Source organism: Ipomoea nil, unplaced genomic scaffold, assembly GCF_001879475.1.
Source record: "Ipomoea nil cultivar Tokyo-kokei standard unplaced genomic scaffold, Asagao_1.1 scaffold2704, whole genome shotgun sequence".
In the NCBI taxonomy this organism is placed as follows: domain Eukaryota; kingdom Viridiplantae; phylum Streptophyta; class Magnoliopsida; order Solanales; family Convolvulaceae; genus Ipomoea; species Ipomoea nil.
In genome coordinates this window covers 1,062,218-1,084,401 of record NW_017619132.1, presented here as the reverse complement: position 1 = coordinate 1,084,401, position 22,184 = coordinate 1,062,218, and the positions used below count along the sequence as shown (strand labels likewise).

Genomic DNA, 22,184 nt, shown 5'->3' with positions numbered 1-22,184 from the left:
ACTGTCACGTAATACGAGCCTAAATACTTAAACCAACAAGCAGACTAGACATAGGATTCGAGTTCGGAACTGACCTAGTACCATACACCGTAGCGTAAACCATTCGTATATTCTACATCAGTTATTGAATTATATTAAGTATAATTGATGTTCATTTTTAAGGTAACTAGTAAAAGCAAACATACACGGTTATATCGTATACAAAAGTCATTTGGTACATTAGAAAAATTTACTCTTACTTTTCACTCCATTTAATCTTTAGCAGCGCTATTAAAAAAAATTAAGAACATCAATAATATCATAGATCCACACTATCACTTGGTAGATGTGATACAAAAAGGTTTTACTTGCGAAATTATATATATTCTTCATGCATAAAGAGACTAATATGTGTGCTGATTGGATAACTTAATTTTTACGTATTTGATCAATTGTCAATAGCATTTACCTATTTCTTCACGAGTTCATGCCAACTTAGTTAGCTTGTTTGGTTACGAATCATGTAGAAGCGCTTTTTTCAATTTACGATAGTTAATATTCGCGGGTCAATCATAAAGTTTCTCAAAAATTAAATATACATTAGGGGCCAAAACAGAATTTACCAAAAGTATGTGTAAATGAAAAATTCTCCAACGGTCAGAAGGAAATGAGCACTAAATCCTCCCCGAGAAACCCAACGGTTGTATAGTCTGAACAGTCAGCTTTGAGCTCCCACGCAAAAACTCATATATTCACTTTCCCAGATAGATTATTTCCACTTTCCATTTTGCATCAGAAAACCCAAATCAGATCATCTTTCTTGGCATTCCCGAGAATGGAAGTAGCTGTAATTGATTGGAAGAACTTGGATTCGAGGTTTGTGAAGGATGACATCCTTGAACGGTTCAATGCTCCTCAGTGGGTGGATTTCTCCGCCGCCGATGGGTTCGTCGACGACGAAGCTTGGTTCTGCCGGCCCGGTAATCCACCGTCTTTTCTGGGTTCTGCTCTCTGTGATTACACAGAAGAGCTAATTTCACTAACTTGTTTTTTTTCGGGCTTGTTTCTGTTGCTCAGATTGCAATCATCCCAAGACTGTAAAGGATTTCCATAAAGCTGCAGCAACCCTAACTCCAAAGGTTTCTATCCTTTTCTGTTTTCTTAAATTTGTTAAAAAGAACAAAGTTTCATACTTTTGAGCTGCTTGGTTCTTGAGAAATGTTAGAAAATGCAGTATAATCTGGTGATTTTGCTTGTTTCAAGAATGGTTCTAGTTATATTTCATTGGGTAATGCTTGATTTCCTCTAGGTAGAAGATTCAACAATCAAGATTTTTTTTTTCTTTTTGTAAATTCTACCTCATATCGTTGGATTACTGCTGAATTTGGCAAATGAGTACTGTCTTTGATAGAAAAGTTTTAATTTTTATGACTAATTGTATGTCTTCTTTCAAAATTGTGACATTGAAGCTTCAGAAGTCATCTGGTGTTTCTGAGATTCCTCTTTTCAGGGAGCGAATTCGAAGGTAATAGCAGCTGCTCTAGCTTTGTGCACTGTATTTCTGCTAATAAGATTGAAGGGGAAAAAAAAAACAACAACTTAGTTTCATATTCAACCTCTAATAGTTTGTTGAATGATAGGATGTTTGACGATAGTGAGAATCAGAACCCGAACACGGAGACTCCTCATCGATTCAAAGCTAAGCTTATGAAGGAGGCAATCAAGTCGAGTGCAGAGAAGAAGACTGTTGATGATAACTCATTGCCAAAGGAACAACAGACTCCAAGGTTGAGAAGCACCAATTCTGCGAGGAATCTGTTTTCTGGTGTGGATTTGCTTAGCCGGGTGACGGAGTTTTGTAACGAGTTGAAGAAGTTGACAGCAAGGGCTAAGGAGAAAGAGAGGATTGGGAATGAGACTGTGGAGAGGACTCCATTAATGGTGAATAAACAGGTGGTGAAAGAGGGGTTTAGTGATGAAAACAAAGATTTAGCTGAGAGTGGAAAGGAGAAGACTCCACTGCTAAAGAAGAATGATACAATGGGAAAGAACATTCTCAAAGAAAAGCAGAGAAGGTGTGACTCAACTGGGCTATAATGCACATGATCCAAACCACACTAAAAGATTGAATCCAATTAATTAGCTAGTTTAACTCATGGCCTTATAAACTCATATGTTCTCTCTTATATTTTGAATCTGGAACTCTTAACAAGCCTAATGCAAGTCAAAACCATTGTTATATCTATGCAGAAGAAATGAAAATGCAGAAAACACCCCAATCACCATTGATGTGAAGAGCGCTAAGCGGACTGGGGACGAGAGCTTATCATCACAAATCCGGACATGCCCTCCAACGCCTCAATGTTTCTCAGCCGGATCAACCAAAGCTACTCCACCTCCTAAGGCTTTTCGCTCAAGGCCTCCGGTATGTCTGCATTTCTAAATGATGATACTTAAAGTTCATCCATTTCATACATAAATTCTTTGAATTTTCGGCTTAGGAGATGATGCAGGGAAGAGGAATTCTCCAAGAGTTGGGAAAAAGTAGCAGGAATGATAGAAAGGAGGAACCTGGAAACAAGATTAAAGAAGCTTCTTCTGCTGTGATTGAAAGTGAAGCAAGAGGGTTAGATGTCTTCTGGTTCTTAAAGCCCTGCACACTTTCAACCTAAATCTGCATACTATATTCTTTAATTCTAAGATCATTCATTCATTCTTTTCTTTCTTTGTTTACTCATAGAAATCCTTAGATGTTGGCTTCTTTCTGTTATTTGAGGGAAAATAAGTTGTAACCAACATCTTATAATTCTTCGATTTATAAAAAAACCCGCAATTGCTATTTAAAGATATGTTTTGGATAAAGCTTGTCTTGTAACTTTAATTAGCAAAAGATCACAAAAGGCAAAAGATAAACAATTGTTCATAACTGATCAGCTCAAATTGGTGGGAATCTTCACCAAGAATCAACTATTACAATTTACAGCCTTACCCAAACTTGTCAAAAGAGAAATAGTATATACTTACAAAGATTCAACTTAGAACAGTTTGTAATCGAACTGCTAATGTAATTATAGGTATGTATATGTGGACTAAGACAACCTAGCTAGATAAGAGGAAACAATATTTCTAGGAGGTCTGATACCCATTCTCTGAGAATCCCCTCCATGCTCTCTACAAGTGAGTTCAAACTTCTCAAGGGAGGAATATAAAGTGTGAGAGGGAAGACTGAAATGGCCACTGCAAACAACATCTCCAGCATATCTGAAGTGTATAGATCAGATATGGGTGACAAGAAGGGAAGAAAATGGAGGTTTTGGGGTTAAGTTTCTTGATTTTTATGTGAAAGTTGTCTGGATGATGAGACTGGAAAGTTTGATATAGCAGCCGTTGGATGTTTGGTTTGCATGGCCCAGATTCTTCCACCTGAATCCCTTGCTCAACTCTCATGTCACTATCCCTGCCAAACAGAAATCTTGTCGACTCGATAAACACAAAATTAATTACAAATTTGATTTTCAGGCAAGCGATTATTAGCTTTCTTGATTTAAGCCCGTCAAATATGACCAATTATTATATATTTAATTTATTGTAATCCTTTGTTCAGATATTCACGAACAGAATTTATGCAGTACACACCTCAAATAAAAATAATAATTGCAAATCGAATTTATATACACAAGCATGCAATTAATATAGAGTACTTGTTTTCCAACCATGTTTGGAGACGTGGCAAACAACCATTGTTGCCTTCTACCTCTGAAAATTTGGCATTGAAAGCTACATACCTCAGCAAGGTGAAGAAGAAGGATAACCACCACTTATATCATCTCCCAATTGGAAAACATAATGCAGCTATTTTCAGCCCCAAAAGAATGTCTATCATATTTTAAGGATAGTGAACCTTTCTATCTTTTTTTTTTCTTCTTTTTTGTATATAAACATTTTGTATAGTGGTTTGATTTTCTCGCAAGAGATCCCAAAAAAAAAAAATTGAGTTTCAGATAAACTTATTTACAATGTAGTATTTATTTTATACTTTTTCAATTTTTTTCAGCTCAAAAAATCAATACCTCATCATAGTTTAATCATATGATCAATCATTTAAAATGGTAATAGAGATGTTATCACACTACATAGCTCTCCTTTTTATGTGTGTACAAGTAATATAATTGTCACCTAGGTGTGCGACACAAGTTCCCCATCCTCTACCGACTATTACTATTTTTAATAATATTATTATTGTATGGTACTAAACGTCAATTCCTTATCACCGACCTTGCATGGCAATTGGTAGATTTTAATGGAAGTTGCTATCTTGGGTCCCACATCTTGCTATCACAAAGCTGGTGAATGCTAATTTTTTAAAAAATAACAACATGCTGTAAATAATACCCATATTGCTTTTTCAAGGGTTCAGATACCCTTACCAAATTACCCTACTTTTTGTGTGTTTTTTTGCTTCACATGAGGGGAGAAGAAATAATAAAGTTAAGTACATAAATCTAGGTCAAATAATACCGACAAGATTTATAAAGAGAATTAGTGTCAATCCAAGAGAACTACGTACATATGGAGACCCCATTATAAATGTCTACAATCTGCTATCAATCAATTGTCATAATATGCTTCTGAACCTGGGTGTAATTGAGTGGAAGAAACTCATTCATCCTTAATTTAAGAGCCGTCTTAAATCTCCAGACCAGCTGTCCCACTCAAACAATAGATATGCGAACTGAATTTGAATTAATCTCGTAATGATAGAGATTAGAACTGAACTGAATTCAAATTAGTCTCATAGTGATAGAGATACTGAACATAGAAACATAATATAGAAATGTATGTGGGGAAAAAAGTTGATGTATCAGATAAATATTACAAATTTCATTTGAGTTTTACATCATACATAAAGGCAATTCAACATGCCAGGACTGGGGATGTTTGATGCAAGCCCAGACAACAATTTGAAACATTAAAGATGTATTTGAACAAATAATGATATAATCAAATGAAATGTAATGAAAACTTGCTGGGAAATTTTGCCTTTAGCTTACCGGATTCTGCATTTGATTCCACCGGCGGCCAAAAAAATTTACCTCCAAAACAGTAGTAGTACACTACATGCTTCCCTAAGAATAAGGTGAAAATGAATCTTTCTTCTTCTTCCCACTAGACTACGGGTTGATCGAGTTGCATCTGCTCAAGCCAAGTACCTATAACAGATTGATCGATGGAATCAGTCTGAGTACTGAATTTTAAACCCTCACCGGATGGAACAGCGCCCCGGGGAGCTGGCGCTGCAGACTTATCTTTCATCTCAGGTGGTGATTCTTTGACAAGAGATTGGACCCATGACAGATCGGGCTCCTCGCTGTTGTTGTTGTTGTTGAGCCGCTCGAAAGAAGATGATCTACGGAGATGGCTTGGTTCATCGCCGTTGAAGGACCAGTCAGGTCTTGTACTGGGGGAACCCCAGTTAGACCAAGAATTGCTCACTGGGGACCCAACAATAGAGGTGTTGTGGTTGTTGGAGCCAAGATCCCGAGAGCTCAGGCTGCGTAGCTGCTGATGCTGTTTCTCACGCTGAGCGAAAACAGAAAGGCGGGCGCTCATCGGGGAGATGGGCTCCACGCTTCTTGGTGACATCCTTCCTGTTGATGAAACCCCAAAGGAAGCATTTTTGGGAGAGAACATGTTGGTATTGATTGGGGAAAGCATGCTCTGCTGCTGTTGCTGTAGTTGGCTTAAAATGGTCGATTTATGTGAAGGTGAGAAAGCAGCCTGGTCAGAATAGCGAGGAGAGGAGGAGGCTATCTCAGCAGAAAATAACTCATCAAGGTTTGAAGGGGTTAGGGTGTTAGTACAGCCAGAGCCGGGGCGACTAAAAGAGGCAGAACCGGTACGTGGCTGTGAAAAACAAGCCATGTCGTTAAGAACCAGTTGCTGCTGGGCATCAAAATCCCGCAGCATGTTCAAGTCCTCGCGGGGAATATCCCGCACGCTGAGGGAAGACCTCAGGCGACTCGATTGAAGGTTACTACCTGGCAGATGCAGAGTTGGAATATTCGGTTGAGGCCAGGCAGGAGATGAATGAGACATCCCATTGGCAGTGGGAGACATAGGTTGATTAAATGCAGGAGACATCATAGAGTGTGAGGAGGGCGAGCCGGGAAGTAGACTCAGTGCTGCAGCCATATCCATGACAGTAGCTGTGGCGGCAGTGGACCTAGGAGATGGAACTGCAGATCCCGTTGAAACATACAGGGGGCGAAGCTCCTCGGGCATGTGGGCAAAGAAGCAAACTCTCCTTACACAGCTGGTGCCCTCTTTGCATAAGCGTGTGCGATACTGAGCTGGGTGTAGCCAGCATTCGAAGACTCCATGAGCATATTCGCACATATCACCTCTCCTGCAGGCGCCCTTGCGAAAATCAGGACATGGCACACAGCTATAATGGTATTTCCTAGGATCTCTCCTGCGGGCATTCTCTCCCGGGTGCACAAAAGGGCATTCGGTCCAGTCATGAGAATAGGCCCGAGAACAAGGCCTCACTTTGAAGGAGAACATGCGGAACTCATCAGTGGAATAGATGCTGTTCTTGATGTCAGGAAGAGATGGATCGATCGAGTATTCCTTCTTCTCTTGCACAGAATTTGCAGGAACATCACCAAACTTCGATGTTAGGGGATAAGATGCAGACTCTGATGGTGAACATGGTGACAAAGATAGATCAGGCGAGGAACCATTTGAAGTAGTGACATGAACCCGTAAATTGCATTCCCCAACTGATCCATCAGAAATATTGTTCAAAAGCAGTTCTTCAAGAGAAGCTCTAGCACCTGGAAACTTGGGAGGAACAACAATTACATCAGCTGGCTGCTGACCATTAGCATCCTCGATATTGGGATCAGCCCCAGCAGAAAGTAGCAATTTGACCACTTGAGCAGCATGAACAGACCCACCCGACGTAGCACAGTGAAGAGCTGTGCACTTGTCAGGGCCACAAGCTCTATTAACATCAACCTCAGGAAGAGAGATAAGAAACTTCAAGACATCAATACTACCATACATGGCAGCAACCATCAACGGACTCCTTTCCTCCTTAACAATCTGCTTTGCACCTTTCTTCCGCACTAACCAAATCCCAACCTCATCAACTGCAGAACCATCACGCTCAACACATCGCTTAAAACCATCCAAATCATTGTTGGCAGCAAGTTCAAGCAAACTCGAAAAAGAATCATCAGTCTCAACACTCAGCTTGCTCATGTCCTTCATATTATCAGAGTTAGACCAATCGGTAGACAAATTATACTTGGATTGCTCCGGGCCACCGGACATGCTTCTTCAGTAAACTGCAAGTCAATCAACCATCTCTAATAAACTTCTTGAACACAATAAAACAAAAACCAATCCAAGAACTAGTGCTTCTTTGCTGATCAATATATCATGGACTAGTTACTTAAAACTTAAAAGTCTCTCAAACAGATCAAGCCAAAAAGAGTTTGAAGAACAAAACTACAAGATTGGGTAACACTAAAACACATGATTGATGAATCAAAGAAAACAAGTAAAGGAGGGGTAATATAAAGGATGAACAGCATACATACATTAGAAAATGTCTCCTCTTCTAAAAGTCAACAACTACACAAAAGTCTTCAACATATCAATGCCATCTCCAACAACCCACCCCCACCCCCTGGCTTTATTTATCAAGGAACAAACAAAAAGCAAGCAGACAAACCGGCGATTCCCCCAACCCACGATTAAAAAAATCATATCGATTTCATTATCATGAGTTATAAAGATTGATTCCCCACTAGAGCTCTCTCGGACATCCAACAAAGAAGATTTATGTCAACACACCACTAACTGAAGAATAAGCTGTTACAAAAGAAGAAATCTTTTAAAAGATAAGACAATAATAACAAGAATAGCATCTCATACTATCAACATATATTTATTCCAAAGCAGTGTCATTTTCCCCACGATTCGCAGCACGTATTTCCAAAGATTAAATCCTCAGCAAACATGGAAAAAAAGCTGAGCCACAAAATCCATATTTTGACGTTACACACACAGCAATCATCATAAACGTTCACATTTCTCAGTAAAACTCACAGATTTCTTACAGCTCCCCCCACAAGTAATTAAAAAAAAAAAAAAAAAAAAAAAAAAAAAAACACTAAAATCTAGTCAATCGAAGTCAACTTGGGAGCTAAGCCAAGAGTTGATCAGCAACAGATCAAAGAAGGACGCGATGAAAAGGATTCAAGCCGGAGCTTACCAATCATCAAGGCGCATCTTTTCATAGATCCGCGGAGACAGACCGGAGAAAGCAGTTGGTTTTCCGTTCTCATTTCATCGACCTCCGGCGGTAGATATGTATGCAGAGGTAGAGAGAGAAAAGCGACCGGAGCCAATCGGAGCTTCGCTTCCTAAGTGGATCATCTCCATGGTTGCTCACTCACTCCAACTCCGACAACGATTGAGCGAACGATTTTTTTTTTTTTATAAATAAATTATATATCTACCATTAAAAAAAAAGTATAAATAAATTCTAGTCTAGTCTAGCTCAAATATATGTGGATATATATATAAAAATACTCTCTATATATACAATGCGGACATGTATGTATATGTGGAGAGAGAAAATATAGCGAGAGGGAAAGATCTAGAGAAAGTGAAAGGCAGGCATGCTGTGAGAGAGAGAGAGAGAGAGTTGAGAGTGAGCGTTCATTTGAGTGGAAATGCAAATGCGAGTGAAATGTAAATGGAAATGCAAATGCATAACGTGAAATGGAGCGGTAACGGCGTAACGGGTCGGGGGAAGTGAAGGGATGGATAACGGAACGGAGAACTGACGGGGATGAAGTGGATTGGAACATAGAAAGGCAGGGGCCCACCAAGCAGTAATTTTCATTGTTACCTACGTAGGAGGGAGAAAGTGAAAGAAAAAAAATTGTATGTCAGAATTTTTTTTTTTAAGATTTACTAGCTCGACCGAGGGCATCTAGTCTGGCTTGATCTCATGATCTTTCACATGAAAGAGGTTATTACATATTATTTGAGAATAAGGGTTTGGCATAAATTTATAGAAGATATTCAAATTTATCTTTAGTATAATCTCTTTCTTCCACCTCATGCATGTTTAATCCCACAAAAACTCTAAAAAAAAATAAAAAAAAATCACAAAGTTAGGGCTTTTGAATGATTTTTTTTTCCTTTAAAAAAATGTTTTTTTTCAGTGTGATTGGGAGAGAGAAGAGAAAGAACAAAAGAAAAAAAAATTAAATAAATAAATGGAAAACAAATGCCAGGGAAAGCAATTAAAAAAATTAAAGCTGGGGTGCGCATCTTGCGCTCAACGTACGAGACAAAAGAATGCTTTTTCCTTTTCTCTCTACACGCATGGCCTCCAAAAAACTTGCTCTTGTAGGGAGAGCTCGAATTTCTCTCTCTCTCTCTCTCTCTCTCTCTCTCTCTCTCTCTCTCTCTCTCTCTCTCTCTTCCACGTCATGCTTGTCCCCAAAAAAAAACTAATGGGATGCTCTAACCATAAAGAAAAAGCACTACAAAATTGATCGCTAAAAAGTGTATCCAAAAAATAATAACCAATGTATGTCCTCTAGTAGCTAGTTTTCAAAAATTAAGTATGAAGTACTTAAAAGTTTGGAATAGTTATCACTTATCAACAGATTGTCGGTGACAAGTCAAAAGAAAATGAGAATGACCTCAATTCATCATGTTTCAAATATCCTGGGCGACACATGTGCAACAATGGTTGAGACAAAGGGTTGCGATCCCACGAGGATGAGCAAGCTAATGTCAACAATGAAACTTTATGACAACTTTTCCGCACACGTTCACTTTCATCACATACCTAGTAAAATTTTATTTAACTACTTCTAATCTCACTCTCAAAACTCCTTCTGATCCGGTTGTGGCATCCGATATGGGTTTGTTGGTCTTGCATCAAGTGTCTTCTTGGCATTTTTGCTTTAGCTTTTCATTTTGGAAAAAGAATTCACTCCGATCTGATCAAGAATGAGATTCTTGCTAATGTAACTACAATACATATTAATTAGGTTGCGTCATGCTCTATGTTAGGCTTTTTTTGAGTAAGGGTCAAATTTTGACGGCGAAACTCGGCTGAATTCAAATTAATCTCACAATGATAAGTCAAAAGTTTAAACATATGTATATGTAGTAATGTCTTTAAAAAATTTATTTCTTAGTAGAGTCCATTCGAAATTAAATTAAATTAGTTTTATTATGCGGAGCTTGTATAAAACTAGAATACTAGATTATATTGATCATATGATATACAAATACATGAAAAAGAAATGGATTGCAATATCATTCTCAAAAGCCAAATTCCATTCCTACTTTTGGTTGGTTTGTCAATTTATATTACCACTTGAAGTATTTATTGAGTTTGGTCCTAGAATTGTTGTATGGATAATACATGGTAGTAGTACAATTCACACCAATTTTGTCCTTAACCAAAAGTGCAAGGCAATGATGCAAAAAAGGGTCGTGAATTTATTGAATCTTTAGGTAGTTACAACGTTATATTTTGAAATTGATATTTTTGTAATAGAATAACCTTTGAATTAATTATTACATAGTATTATTTTATTTTTTCACACATTCAGTATTGTGAAAATTCAGTCTAGCGCTGATTAGGCGCTAAGCGTCTCTAGGCCGAGGCAATTTCAGCACTAGGCGGCTTTTAATCGGCCGGCCGACTAAGTACCCTTAGGCGCCGAGTTGGGCGCCTAACTCGGTCTAGTCAGTGCCCAACTCGTCCGAGTTTGTGCTCAACTTGGTCAAAGTCACTCCTCTTCTATATTCCTCTAGTCATGTACTCAACTAATCATGCAGTCAACTAGTTTAGGAGATTATAATAGTCTAACAAATCTCATCCCTAAGTGAAAAAGTGGAGATGATATATTCAGATTACTCGGCCGCGTCTAGACACGACCTAGGCGCCCAACTAGCGCATATCACCTTTTACAACATTGAATACATTAAAAAGAGTTAGGTTAAAAGCACCGCTCCAAATAATTAACAATCAAACAATATTTTTATAACGTTTTAACAATCAAACAATATTTTTATAACGTTTAGAGCAACACGTGAAACGCTACCACCTCTTCAATCAAAAGTTGTACCAAGTGTGACCGAACTAATGGTGTACTTTGGTAATAAATCATTATAGTACATAGTATTAATGATATAGTACATAGTACTATAGTAGGTAGCTTAGGTATTACTACTGATATTCATAATCAACTTAACACATATCTAAGACAGATCAATTAGTTATAACTATGCATGTGCTCTTACTTAATGCAAATAAATATTATATATATGTTGGGCACATCATCTTTTCTTCTGTTGGAAGGATACACGTTCAAACACCATGAACCCATCTTCCTCTTTTCTAGTTTCTATCTATTAATTTATTTGTTGGGACTTGGGGATTGATTTGGTTGTATCCGACACGGTTAAAAAATCACGTATTTCATTTTTTTGAGTGAGAAAAGAAATCAACAATTACGTCTTGAGGGTGTATATTAAATAAATTTTTACTCGTGTAATAATTCATAAATTATACAAAAAAAAAAAATTGCATTAAAAAGACTCTACTTTTTAGGTGTTCACTCAATCAATATTTATTATATATATATATATATATATATATATATATATATATATATATATAAATTGATTGATTACCATGACAAAAGCACGTTAGATGATACAATATTCAATACAAAGAGATGTTATTACTAATTAAACGACATTAAGTTAATGTCTTGTCGACTAGTCCTATAATCTAAAATTCACATGGGTCTTACATTAATTAATTAATTAATAATAATAATAATAATAATAATAATAATAATAATAGCTTCTTAACTATAACATGTATAATCTTATGTTCTTTATTACAAATTAAATTGCATGACTTAGTTAAATACAATATCTTCTTCTTCTTTTTTTTTCATAAAAATAATAGTAAAGATCATAGAAAGATTTTTCTTTTAAACTCGTCAATCAAAATATTAAAGGTATACCAGGTCAATAATGTCATTAGAAACTCATAATAAGTTTATTATTATCCTACGTTGATGAATCATTGAATCATATATATGATTGTAAAGGTAATTGTCCTAAATAGAGGAGTAATGTGAATCTATTGTCCTTATTAGCCTAATAAGCTAATAAGGACTCATGAAATAAACACTACTACAACATAGCCCTATTGGAACATATAACCATGCTATCCCTAGTTCCCTACTCATCGATATCGATTTTGAACGATATTTGAATTAATGACTTGGGAATCACAAATTTATATTTAGGTCGTTACTTTCGTTTGATCGATTTGTATTGATGTTAAATACACATGCATTTTAATCTTCCAAAGTATTTGGTTGGTTAAGAGAATAAGAGTTAAGACAAAGATATACAATAAGATAACTTTTATAATGTAAATCGTAACTGGTATAATTATGTAAATCATACATGATTATAATAGATTGATAAGATAATTAGACAAGGTAATGGATTCAATCGGGTGATATTATTCTAATCGGGAGGTGTCAAAACAATTAACACAGTTAAATAGTAACGACTACATGTGAAACAGTGCACTTAAGGCAACTCAATGCACTTATTCGAGCATCAACCCATAAAGAGCAGAAGTTATGAATGGGAGCAAATATCAATTACTAAGGAGCCACAACACTTAATTAGTGAGGGGAGCCATTGCAATTATTTGGAAGCCGTTGTGCGCATCAATATTGTAACCATTACCACTAATATAAAGGCTGACTTGCATGTAACAACAATGGGAGGACACACTCTAATTCTTGTACACAGAACCATAGTAACTTGTTCACTTGTTAATACTTACACGCAATACGCAATACCCTTCAGTAGTATTATTACCATCATATATATTATTGAAAAGTTCTAATAATACCCAATACAATCTCTATATATATATATATATATATATATATATATATATATATATAATTGCACTAGGTATGATTAACACGATTGTCAATTGGTACGGTATTGTATAATTTTGTCTTGCTTAGAGAGTCAAGAGTTGTATGCTTAACAACATGAAAGTATGGAAAATTGAGTATATATGCATGGAGTACTGATGGATGTAGGGTGTTTGACCAAGGCTGCAAGGCATCTAACCTACCTTAGAGTTAGCTAAACGATAAGGCCGGGTACCACAAAATGTGTGTCTTCAATTCCATCAAATTATGTGTATGGTGATAAGTTGCAATATTTCAAGACATCCCATGTTATGACACAACATTGAAATAGATTACAAATCTATACATTAGCAAGCTCCCCAAATGGGAACCAAACCAACAACGTTACGTTGATGACATCAAGTATAATTGTACGTTGTAGTTAATGTTATTGTTGTAGTAGGTTTAGACCTTCACATTCATCCAATATTATTATTTATTAAAAAAAATCACTCCAATTTTGATGACTCCACATGAACTTATTTCACAATCTTACACTAATAACTACAACTAACATAGGGCAAATTCCTTACATTTCCTAATAGGAATCAGACCCTGCACTCTAAAGTATTTTTTTTTTTTATTGGCCAAATCAATTGAGCAATATCCCGACTCTCGATGGCACCCAATTGCCCCTACCTTGGTCCTTGTAGGGATGGCAACGGAGCGGGACGGGGGCGGGGAGTATTCCCCGTCCCCGTCCTCGTCTCCGGCGGGGACCGTCCCCGTCCCCATCTCCGCGAGGAATTTGGCGGGGATGGGGAATCCCCGTCCCCGGTCAACCCATAATGAAAGTGTAAAATTAATACAATTTTTAAAATTAAAAAAGGAAAAAATTGAAATCAATAAATCCTAATAGGCTTTTTAACAATTTAACATTCAACTATTTTTAATAACATTCGAATTACCCAAGTTCAAATTTCAATCTAAAATAGCAAATGCAAACTAAAAATAGTCCAAATGTTCAATATTCAAAAGTAAATCCAAATATCCCATCAACATAATTAGAATTTACAACCAAAAAATACAAAATAGCAATACAATCCGTATTAGGGACTAAGGGTTACAGGAATACAGGTTACTATCTTTACTCTTTACAGTGTAGACTTTAGTCAATTTAGTGACTTTACTGTCTTCACTCTTCAAAATTAAAATAATATAAATATATAATATTATATATTTTTTATTATTATTTTTTAATTTGTCGGGGACGGGGCGGGACGGGAAGGGGTATCCCGTCCCCGTCCCCGCCGAGAAATTGCAAAAATTCTCCGTCCCCATCCCCTACGAGAACGGGACACATTGTCATCCCTAGGTCCTTGGAGTCTTATATCATGTCCACAACATAGTCAATTTTATACGTCCTGGACTAGATAAGAATCAAATCATGCACCTTGTGTCTTCTAATGAAGCAAAAGTTGACTCTTATGAGATTGATCAAATAGTTAAACTATGTTCTATCCACATTCATCCAATAATATAATCAGTCAGCCTTAGCAGGACTTGAGCATTTGTGATTCTATTAAACTACAAATAACTAGTAGGGCAGTAGCTTGAATGAGTTGTGAAACATGGAAAAAGGCACAGTTGTTGTACTACATACTAAATGAACGTTGTCCAATAATGATCAACACAACTATTTATATTATCATAACTGAATTCAAGGGGATGATTGTAAATGAATACATTGATACACTGAGGCATAAAGCCATTAAATTAAATGAATAGGTGCATTATACAAGCTCCCAGCATTTCCGCCCTATATATAAATGGAATAAATATGTAAATGTAACACTCTCTTTCTGAGTATACAAGCTAGAGGGGCAGGGGAGTGGAAGTTCTGTTTGGTATTGAAACAAGAAAATATTTCACATTTCTAATTCTTCACAACCAAATTTCACATAAACAAAACAGGTAGAATAGCCAGATGGGGGAGAAAAATGCCTGCAAATTGAACTGACCTCCGTGACTCTCTGGCTTATCCAGATTGAACTGGCATTTGACAGCCCTCCAGCTTCTCATCGTTGATTCGTGTTGTTAACCTAGCAATTAATACCACACTCCTGAACGTCTGGGCCTGTAACCCTAGTAGTGAATGGATCGATCCTCACCCATAACAAAGAGAAAATGGAGGCAAGAAGAATAGACCACACAACGACAATAGTGGGTGTACGGTTCTGGCGCCCCATGAGACCTTTGAGGAAAGGGTAGAGATGAACAATCACCCAGAAGGCGAAGAATAGTTTTCCGAAGAGAGGACCCCATGACTGGTAACCACTGTTGACGGCATATGAGATTCCAGCAACAACACCCACCAGATTTATGATGAGGAGTGTTGTAGGAGGTATCAAAAGAGTAGTCCATTTGAACAGGTAGAGTTCTGCAAAGTCCCCATCTTCATCTGACGCCTTAGATGTAACAGTGAAGTTGGTGTCAATTCCAGCAAGCACTTTAAGCAAACCTTGGAAGACAGCAAATAAGTGAGCCGAAACACCACCGATAACCCAAAACTGTTCATTCCTCCACCATTCATCGATCCCAACACCACTCCACCTCATCTCAAGTATACCAGTTGCAAAGATGGAAAGAAAGAGAGAGATAAACCAGATGCTAGCAAGATTACTAATCTGCAACATAAAGAGTTGAGATTTCATCAGTGAGTTATAGTATATCTGTCAAGAAGCTTGTGGTCTGAGTTGCAAATGCATACTGACCATTAATGTCATTTACTATCCCCATTGAAATGACTATGCAGAACACATTAGAATGATTTGTCAGAACACAGAAAACATCACCATATGTAATCCTAATATGCATTGTGATTCGCAATTCAAGATTAACTTTCAAGTGTTGGGAATTGATAGTCACCGACCAACCCGAGGCACATCATTAATCCTAACCTACCCCCAACATTGATTAGAACATTTTTGAAGGATGCAAAATTTTACTCATAAAAAGAGACCAGTCATGTCACAAAGTATATAAATGTTGATAATAGATATAAGACTACGAACCTGTGGAATGATAAACTTCCCAGTAAGTAGACAGACAGCTGGAAGTGTACAATAAATAAGAAGAGGAATGGCCGTGACTGGATAAATGGTAGTGTTAATATATGACAATCTCTCGAGCCACTTCAACCTTCCATTATACCCATACCATATGGGACAGTGTCTACTGAAAAGAATTTCCACAGATCCCAAAGCCCATCGAAGCACTTGGTTCAAACGATCTGAAAGATTAATAGGAGCAGACCCTTTAAAGGCAGGCCTCTTAGGCATGCAGTAAATTGACCTCCAACCACGGGCATGCATTTTGAACCCTGTAAGAATATCTTCTGTAACAGAACCATAAATCCATCCTATCTGCATACATAAAAAAAAAAAAAAAAAAAAAAAAAGAAATTACGAGCATGAAAGGATTAGCCTATCACATGACACTGCAAATTAAGTTGTAAACAAATAAAGGATTAAGATACTTATAAGACATTAAAAAAGTCAAGTATAGAAGCAACAATAGTTTTGTAAATTGTAATCATCAGTTTGCAACAAAATATTTCTGCCTACCCCACCAGGGCACAGAGAGAGACCAAAATGTCATTCCTAGTTGTAACAGATGTAGAAAAGGCAAGTGGAACATAGTTGTTTCATCATAAAAAGCAACTTAATCTGCTCTCAAGTCTTTTTTTGCCTAGGGTAACAAGGGCAACCTCACATAATAATTTTTGAGATGCATACCTCACTTCCCCATTCTGTTTTATCCTCGTATCCACAACTGATGACATGAATTGCCTCTTTGAGAAGATTCTCTGGAGTAGCAGACTGAGGAACACCACCATTCTCCATAAGTGTGGATGCAACAAAAACAGATGATTGACCAAACCTTTTCTCAAGGCTCACTTGAGACATGAGTAGCGATTTCTCATCATCAAACCCAGCTCCTGTTTGGAGGAAACAAGGAAACTTTAGCACACATCAGCAATGAAGTTTCTCTCAAAAGAAGCTGTTTGCTTAAACATTGTCTTAAGCTTCCATTCGCATATTCCAAATCGGATAGAACTTTAAAATGTATAACATGCATGGAAAAGTAGATTTCATTTTCAGCCAAATAATATTTATGGTTGGTTATTCTAGAGTCTATGTAATTAACTACCCAAGTCAAGTATGACTTAAGAGTTAAGACTTAGCCATGCATTAAAAGATTATTTGAAATCTTCTGCTAACAAATTAGCAAAGCAACATCTAGCAGCAGGCAAAATACTTGATTTTCTTTGGGATGATAGATTGATAGGGTACCTATTAAATATATACAATTTCAAGTCATTACTAGGAAAGAGAAAGAGTACTGGCTTTTACACATGTCAGTATATGACCAAGAAAGAATGATAATAAACTGATAACATACCTTCAACTCCTTCCTCAATATCCTCCAAATTGAATATTGGCACAGTGGGATCCACATGCTTGCTAGATTTTTTCTTGTCTGAACCCTTCTTACTTGACTTAGAACTATTCTTTCTAGACCCGCCACAGCAGGAAGTCAAAAACCCAGTTTTCTTTTTCTTAGGCTTGATAGGAGGTTCATAACCATATAATGCTGTTCTGTTGAAGACACATCCAGTACCGACATACACAGGTCCTTGAAGTCCATCCAAACCTCTCAAGTTTATCTGTTTCAATAGAGAGATGATAAGTTCATATTCAATACCGACAGAAGATACTATAAAGCCATGTAATATGAAGATATGTGCATTGCATAATAACTATAATTGAGGAAAAAGGCGTACATCAAAGAAAACAGTGTTACGATTGGCGTATCGATCATTCCTATCGATACCATCAAATCTCTGTGGAAATTGAACATAGCAGACATATTTTCCAAGATTAGGATCCATCATAAAGCACATTGCTTCTCGCAACGCCTTGCTGTTGTTTATGTAGTGATCACAATCAAGATTCAATAAGAATGGTCCATTTGTAAGAACTGCTGATACGCGAACCTAGTAGAGAGTTCCAGAACATAAGTATACAGCACACATAGATACAATTATAGCAAGCACTTCAAAATTAAACCACTCACAAGTGCATTCATAGCACCAGCTTTCTTGTGATGTTGAAAGCCTGGACGCTTCTCACGAGAAACATAGACTAACCGAGGCAGCTCATTACCATCAGTGTCAAGCCCTCCACTTTGACCCAAGAAAACCTGAATGAAATAGTTAATAGGTTTAGCTCTGAAAGAAAGTGTACTACAAAGGAGAAAATATAAAAATGCCAGAAGAGAAAGGCAACATTACAAAGTATCGTTACTGTAAACTGTCAGGAATTATTTGCAATCAAAATTCTTTTGTATAATGTTTCAAATATCATATCTAAAAGTATGGAACTATAAATTACCTGAATCATTCCTGGATGATCCCTGGTGTTATTTCCAGGCCATGGAGTACCATCTTGCATGATCCATCCTTCTTCAGGGACTTTTTGAGCCTTAGCAACAAGTGCATTGACACGTATCTTGAATTCTTCATATTCTCTCTGAAGGAGAAGTGTGCAAAGAAGCATAAAAGGCATGAACTAATGGCAAAACAACAAAAATAATGGGTAAAAGGAAAAAATACCTTCATAGCCCTACGATCTTTCACAAAGGATGGCTGAACTTTGTCCTTCAAGTAGTCAATCTTCTGACAAAAGTACCACTCAGGAGCTCTTGGCTCAATATTGAATTTCTTACAGAAAGGAACCCATTTCCTGGCAAACTCAGCTGTTTCTGATAGAGCTTCAAAAGTCAGCATTGCAGCACCATCATCAGACACATAGCAAGAGACCTTATCAACAGGATAATCAACTGCAAGAATCGATAGGACAGTATTTGCCGTAACAAGAGGTGGCTCCTTTAGAGGATCAACAGTACTGACAAATATATCAACAGCAGCTAACTGTGATGGCTCTCCTTCTCTATCATATCTGTTATGCATCATTTTGATTTAGATTTTAAAACCAAGCTAAAAAATTATTTAAGAAATTGGAAAAAAGAATAATCCCTTACCTAAGAGCAAGTCTATCAAGATATGTTTCACGATTTACAGGCAGCCACTTAGGGAACTGATCCAGAATCCAGGATATTGCAAACCAAATCTCACAAATCACAGATAGCAACCACAGAGGAAAGGCATTGGGTACTGGGTTTGTAATTCGATAGTGCAGGAAAATGCACAAAATAACAAGCCGCAGGACAATAACCATCCTATATGGATTTATCCTGGATGATGGAATGGAAACTTTCCTCGAAAGAGGCTGACGAGCTTCATCATTCCTGTGCCATAAAAAAGTTTTGCAGATCATAAGGTTATCTACCTAAGAATGTTAAAGAACTTAATATAGAACATTGAACAGACTGTAAGGTATAAGCCAAGTAAAAACTGAAATGCTCCCGGAATACAGGTATTAATGGCTGCAAAGAAAATCAAAGCCAATAACTACTAGGAGAGGATAAAAAAATCATAAAACTTAAGTATAGAAAAGAACTCACAGCAAAGAATCATCAACAAGAATATCTGTAACAGTATCAATATCTCCACCTCCTCTTTCAGAAGGAGGACGGCTAGTAGTCAGTGGGACAGCATTCTTGTCTTGTTTCATCTTCCAGCCATCAACTCTTTCTTTCCAAGCAACATTACCCAGTCCAGGAGATCCGAATTCCCTTGTTGGATCCACAACCCTGATATTGGCTGCAAAAGGAAAAGTATAACCCCAAAATTCCATTGCAAATGAAAACGGATTATATTGCCTGTATATTCAAGGCAAAGTATGTACAAGAAACTTACGTGATTGGTTTGCATCAATTGAATGAGGTATGCGCTTCATCCCACCTCCAAGACCAGGAGATGCCATTGAAAATCGTTCAGGTGATGCTGCTGACAGTTCTCCAGAAACCTAAAGTAATACATTAAGACTTTGTATGCTGCATCTTACATAAAAGCAGAAATTTTAAAAACAAAGAAGACAGTAATCATACATCTGTTCCATTTGTGAGCAAAGGGATGTGGTTGTGGGACACCTCTTTGTCATACTTGGGAGCCTCATTGTCTTCACCACGGCCATAGGTCATGTGCCAGCTCAACATACGCTCTGAAATCTTATGCTTCTCATTCTGATTTTGAGAAGAGTAATGAAGATCGCTGGCACCATCATCAGCATCACCATCGTCCCCCCCTTCACCATGGATTGCAGGACTTCCTGTAAGAAGCAACAGCATGAATAATAAGCCACACCTAAAGGAAGAGTTTAAGCCTTTATCTCCTCAAGAACTAATAAATAAACCTTAAGCAGATCACTGGCCTCACTGCATAGTACACAATGATTAGTTGACTGTTGACCAGTAAAGAACACAACTAGAAAGCAGATCACATTTGTTCAAGTCACTTAGAATTTTCTGATAGTAATTGCTGAGAATTCTATAATTAAAAATTCAAAAAGTATTTGGCTTCTTGATTGAGGAAGGATGACATTATCAGAAGGCATTTGTATGCACCAAATGACACATTGCACAGTCTAATTGTGCAACTCAGTTGCGAGTATTTGAATAAATCCAATGGGATCAAGCAGATTTACCTTTGTGCCTCTTGTATCTGGTCTTGCATTGGGGACAAGACTGATTCCCATCCTTTCTTTCATATTCATAGCATGGCCTGCAAACCGGAAAGGAGCAGACATCACATGCAACAAATGGCTCACCATCCACAGCTGTGCCAACACTATCACCACAAATCTGGCAGACCTGACCACCAATGGTCTTTAAAGACTTCCCCTGAATTACAAATAATCACGATTTGAGCAAATCCAATCCATTAAACAAAAATTATGAATCCTTGGCAAACAACCTAAGACAGAAACATACTGTCCATCCACAGATAAGCCTGATCCAAAACTATGAAGATCTAATCTAATCTAAGAAATGCTACACGCATTAGTAAACCAATAGTCCACCCAATTGAAACACAACTATCCTCAAAGAGTACGAACCTTGGTTTCTCCTTCAGAATCCATCGTCACTATGCTCTGATGCGAACAATATCACTGCGATCAGATTTAACAGCCTTACTCAAATGCGCAACCGGCCGACATGCCCGACGCAATATAAATCCTATTCCTCTCGCGCAAAAGTAACTGCGCTGAAATGAATCCAGTTCAAAGGTCAGATCTAGCACCGACGCATTCTCATCGAGGAAATTGAAGGAAAAAGTTAATCGGAAAATAACAATATAAAGTAAACAGCTAGTCAACTACTCAAATCCAGCTCAATCTATCGAAAAACCTATGTTCAAGTAAAATCCAGAGTCTGTCACGATTACAAAAAGTAAAAATTCAGCAAACATTCTACATTGATGATTTCACTGAACAAGCAATCGAAGTGATCACCTCAATATCTGATTGATTCTCGACAGATCAACTCACCTAAAGAGATGTCGGCCGAAATCCCTCCCGCCTTTGAATAGAGAGAGAAGATCGATCGCGATGCAGAACAGATGGCAACTCCAGCAGGAAGCCACCAGTGAGATAACTGTCAATCAGTAGCCTTCCGCGCTCTCTCTCTCTCTCTTTCATAAATATAAATAGAAAGTGGTACGTATAGCTGGAGATAGATAATTAGAAATGACCCATTTACATAAATACCCTTTTCACCCACCCATCGTTATTGCGTCGACCGTGGTAAAACGACATCATTTTGAGTGATTTTTTTTTTTTCACACGACTCACCGTAACATATATTTTTATAATTCATAATGTATATTATTTTAACTCATAAAGTATATTATCTTATCTCAAAAAAATTATTATATTAATATATAATATACATTATTCTAACACATAAAATATATTATTTTAATTCATAAAATTTAATGACGTCATTTGAGACATTAATCCACACAACTGTCTGGACCATAATTTGCCCCCTTTTCACCTCATGGTTGGCAGAATAGACAAGATTAGTATAACGCAATAAAGGCCCATCTTAATTCTTAATATTTAATTCATACCCAGCGGAATTGCTTGCACTGTAATTGCTCCACCGACAGCCGTTGCCCCTCATCATTTGGACTTAAGAGAGAGTGAAGACAAAATGAATAAATAAAAATAAAAA

The 22,184-nt window shown here is 37.2% G+C and overlaps 3 protein-coding genes and 1 long non-coding RNA gene across 11 annotated transcripts; 1 reads left to right on the top strand and 3 right to left on the bottom strand.

Moving 5' to 3' along the window:
- Positions 1–639: 639 nt before the first annotated feature.
- Positions 640–2,809, top strand: LOC109155727. Of its 3 annotated transcripts, none has more exons than XM_019303364.1 (6): positions 640–959; positions 1,057–1,118; positions 1,449–1,504; positions 1,620–2,054; positions 2,230–2,404; positions 2,493–2,809. In XM_019303364.1, exons 1-6 carry the CDS (start codon positions 815–817, stop codon positions 2,649–2,651), a joined length of 1,032 nt encoding a protein of 343 aa, XP_019158909.1. In that variant the 5' UTR covers positions 640–814; the 3' UTR covers positions 2,652–2,809. The 3 variants fall into 3 exon arrangements, with proteins under 3 accessions (XP_019158909.1, XP_019158910.1, XP_019158908.1); XM_019303365.1 differs by having other exon boundaries at positions 643–959; positions 1,620–2,032; positions 2,226–2,404; positions 2,481–2,809; XM_019303363.1 differs by having other exon boundaries at positions 643–959; positions 2,481–2,809.
- Positions 2,810–2,878: 69 nt separating this feature from the next.
- On the bottom strand, positions 2,879–3,939 carry LOC109155732. Of its 2 annotated transcripts, none has more exons than XR_002049924.1 (2): positions 3,693–3,939; positions 2,879–3,436 (listed from the first exon to the last, which is right to left on the bottom strand). It is a non-coding gene; the product is annotated as an uncharacterized LOC109155732 (long non-coding RNA). The 2 variants fall into 2 exon arrangements; XR_002049923.1 differs by having other exon boundaries at positions 3,765–3,939.
- Positions 3,940–4,806: 867 nt separating this feature from the next.
- LOC109155721 (zinc finger CCCH domain-containing protein 30-like) lies at positions 4,807–8,703 on the bottom strand. 4 transcript variants are annotated; one of them, XM_019303351.1, is made up of 3 exons: positions 8,264–8,698; positions 7,317–7,331; positions 4,807–7,283 (listed from the first exon to the last, which is right to left on the bottom strand). In XM_019303351.1, coding segments are annotated over exons 2-3 (2,139 nt in total). In that variant the 5' UTR covers positions 7,318–7,331; positions 8,264–8,698; the 3' UTR covers positions 4,807–5,145. The 4 variants fall into 4 exon arrangements, with proteins under 4 accessions (XP_019158896.1, XP_019158897.1, XP_019158894.1 ...); XM_019303352.1 differs by lacking the exon at positions 8,264–8,698 and adding an exon at positions 7,587–8,102; XM_019303349.1 differs by having other exon boundaries at positions 4,807–7,331; positions 8,264–8,703.
- A 5,964-nt stretch (positions 8,704–14,667) lies between these two features.
- LOC109155720 (cellulose synthase A catalytic subunit 3 [UDP-forming]) lies at positions 14,668–21,644 on the bottom strand. Of its 2 annotated transcripts, none has more exons than XM_019303348.1 (15): positions 21,497–21,644; positions 21,065–21,208; positions 20,654–20,849; positions 20,058–20,278; positions 19,867–19,975; positions 19,572–19,770; positions 19,089–19,355; positions 18,661–19,006; positions 18,440–18,577; positions 18,123–18,248; positions 17,830–18,042; positions 17,448–17,712; positions 16,781–16,983; positions 16,058–16,408; positions 14,668–15,670 (listed from the first exon to the last, which is right to left on the bottom strand). In XM_019303348.1, the coding sequence occupies exons 2-15, from the start codon at positions 21,086–21,088 to the stop codon at positions 15,086–15,088; spliced, it is 3,243 nt and encodes a 1,080-aa protein (XP_019158893.1). In that variant the 5' UTR covers positions 21,089–21,208; positions 21,497–21,644; the 3' UTR covers positions 14,668–15,085. The 2 variants fall into 2 exon arrangements, with proteins under 2 accessions (XP_019158893.1, XP_019158892.1); XM_019303347.1 differs by having other exon boundaries at positions 21,065–21,213; positions 21,497–21,639.
- Positions 21,645–22,184: the final 540 nt, after the last annotated feature.

Excerpts from the sequence above, each read along its gene's own strand:
- LOC109155727 (XM_019303363.1), top strand. The coding sequence starts at position 815 with ATGGAAGTAGCTGTAATTGATTGGAAGAACTTGGATTCGAGGTTTGTG. Across the intron at positions 2,055-2,229 it reads CTCAAAGAAAAGCAGAGAAG|AAGAAATGAAAATGCAGAAA; the intron begins GTGTGACTCAAC and ends ATATCTATGCAG. Across the intron at positions 2,405-2,480 it reads CTTTTCGCTCAAGGCCTCCG|GAGATGATGCAGGGAAGAGG; the intron begins GTATGTCTGCAT and ends TTTTCGGCTTAG.
- LOC109155721 (XM_019303349.1), bottom strand. The coding sequence starts at position 7,317 with ATGTCCGGTGGCCCGGAGCAATCCAAGTATAATTTGTCTACCGATTGG.
- LOC109155720 (XM_019303348.1), bottom strand. The coding sequence starts at position 21,088 with ATGGATTCTGAAGGAGAAACCAAG. Across the intron at positions 19,007-19,088 it reads CTTGATAGACTTGCTCTTAG|ATATGATAGAGAAGGAGAGC; the intron begins GTAAGGGATTAT and ends GATGCATAACAG. Across the intron at positions 16,409-16,780 it reads AAACAGAATGGGGAAGTGAG|ATAGGATGGATTTATGGTTC; the intron begins GTATGCATCTCA and ends TTATGTATGCAG.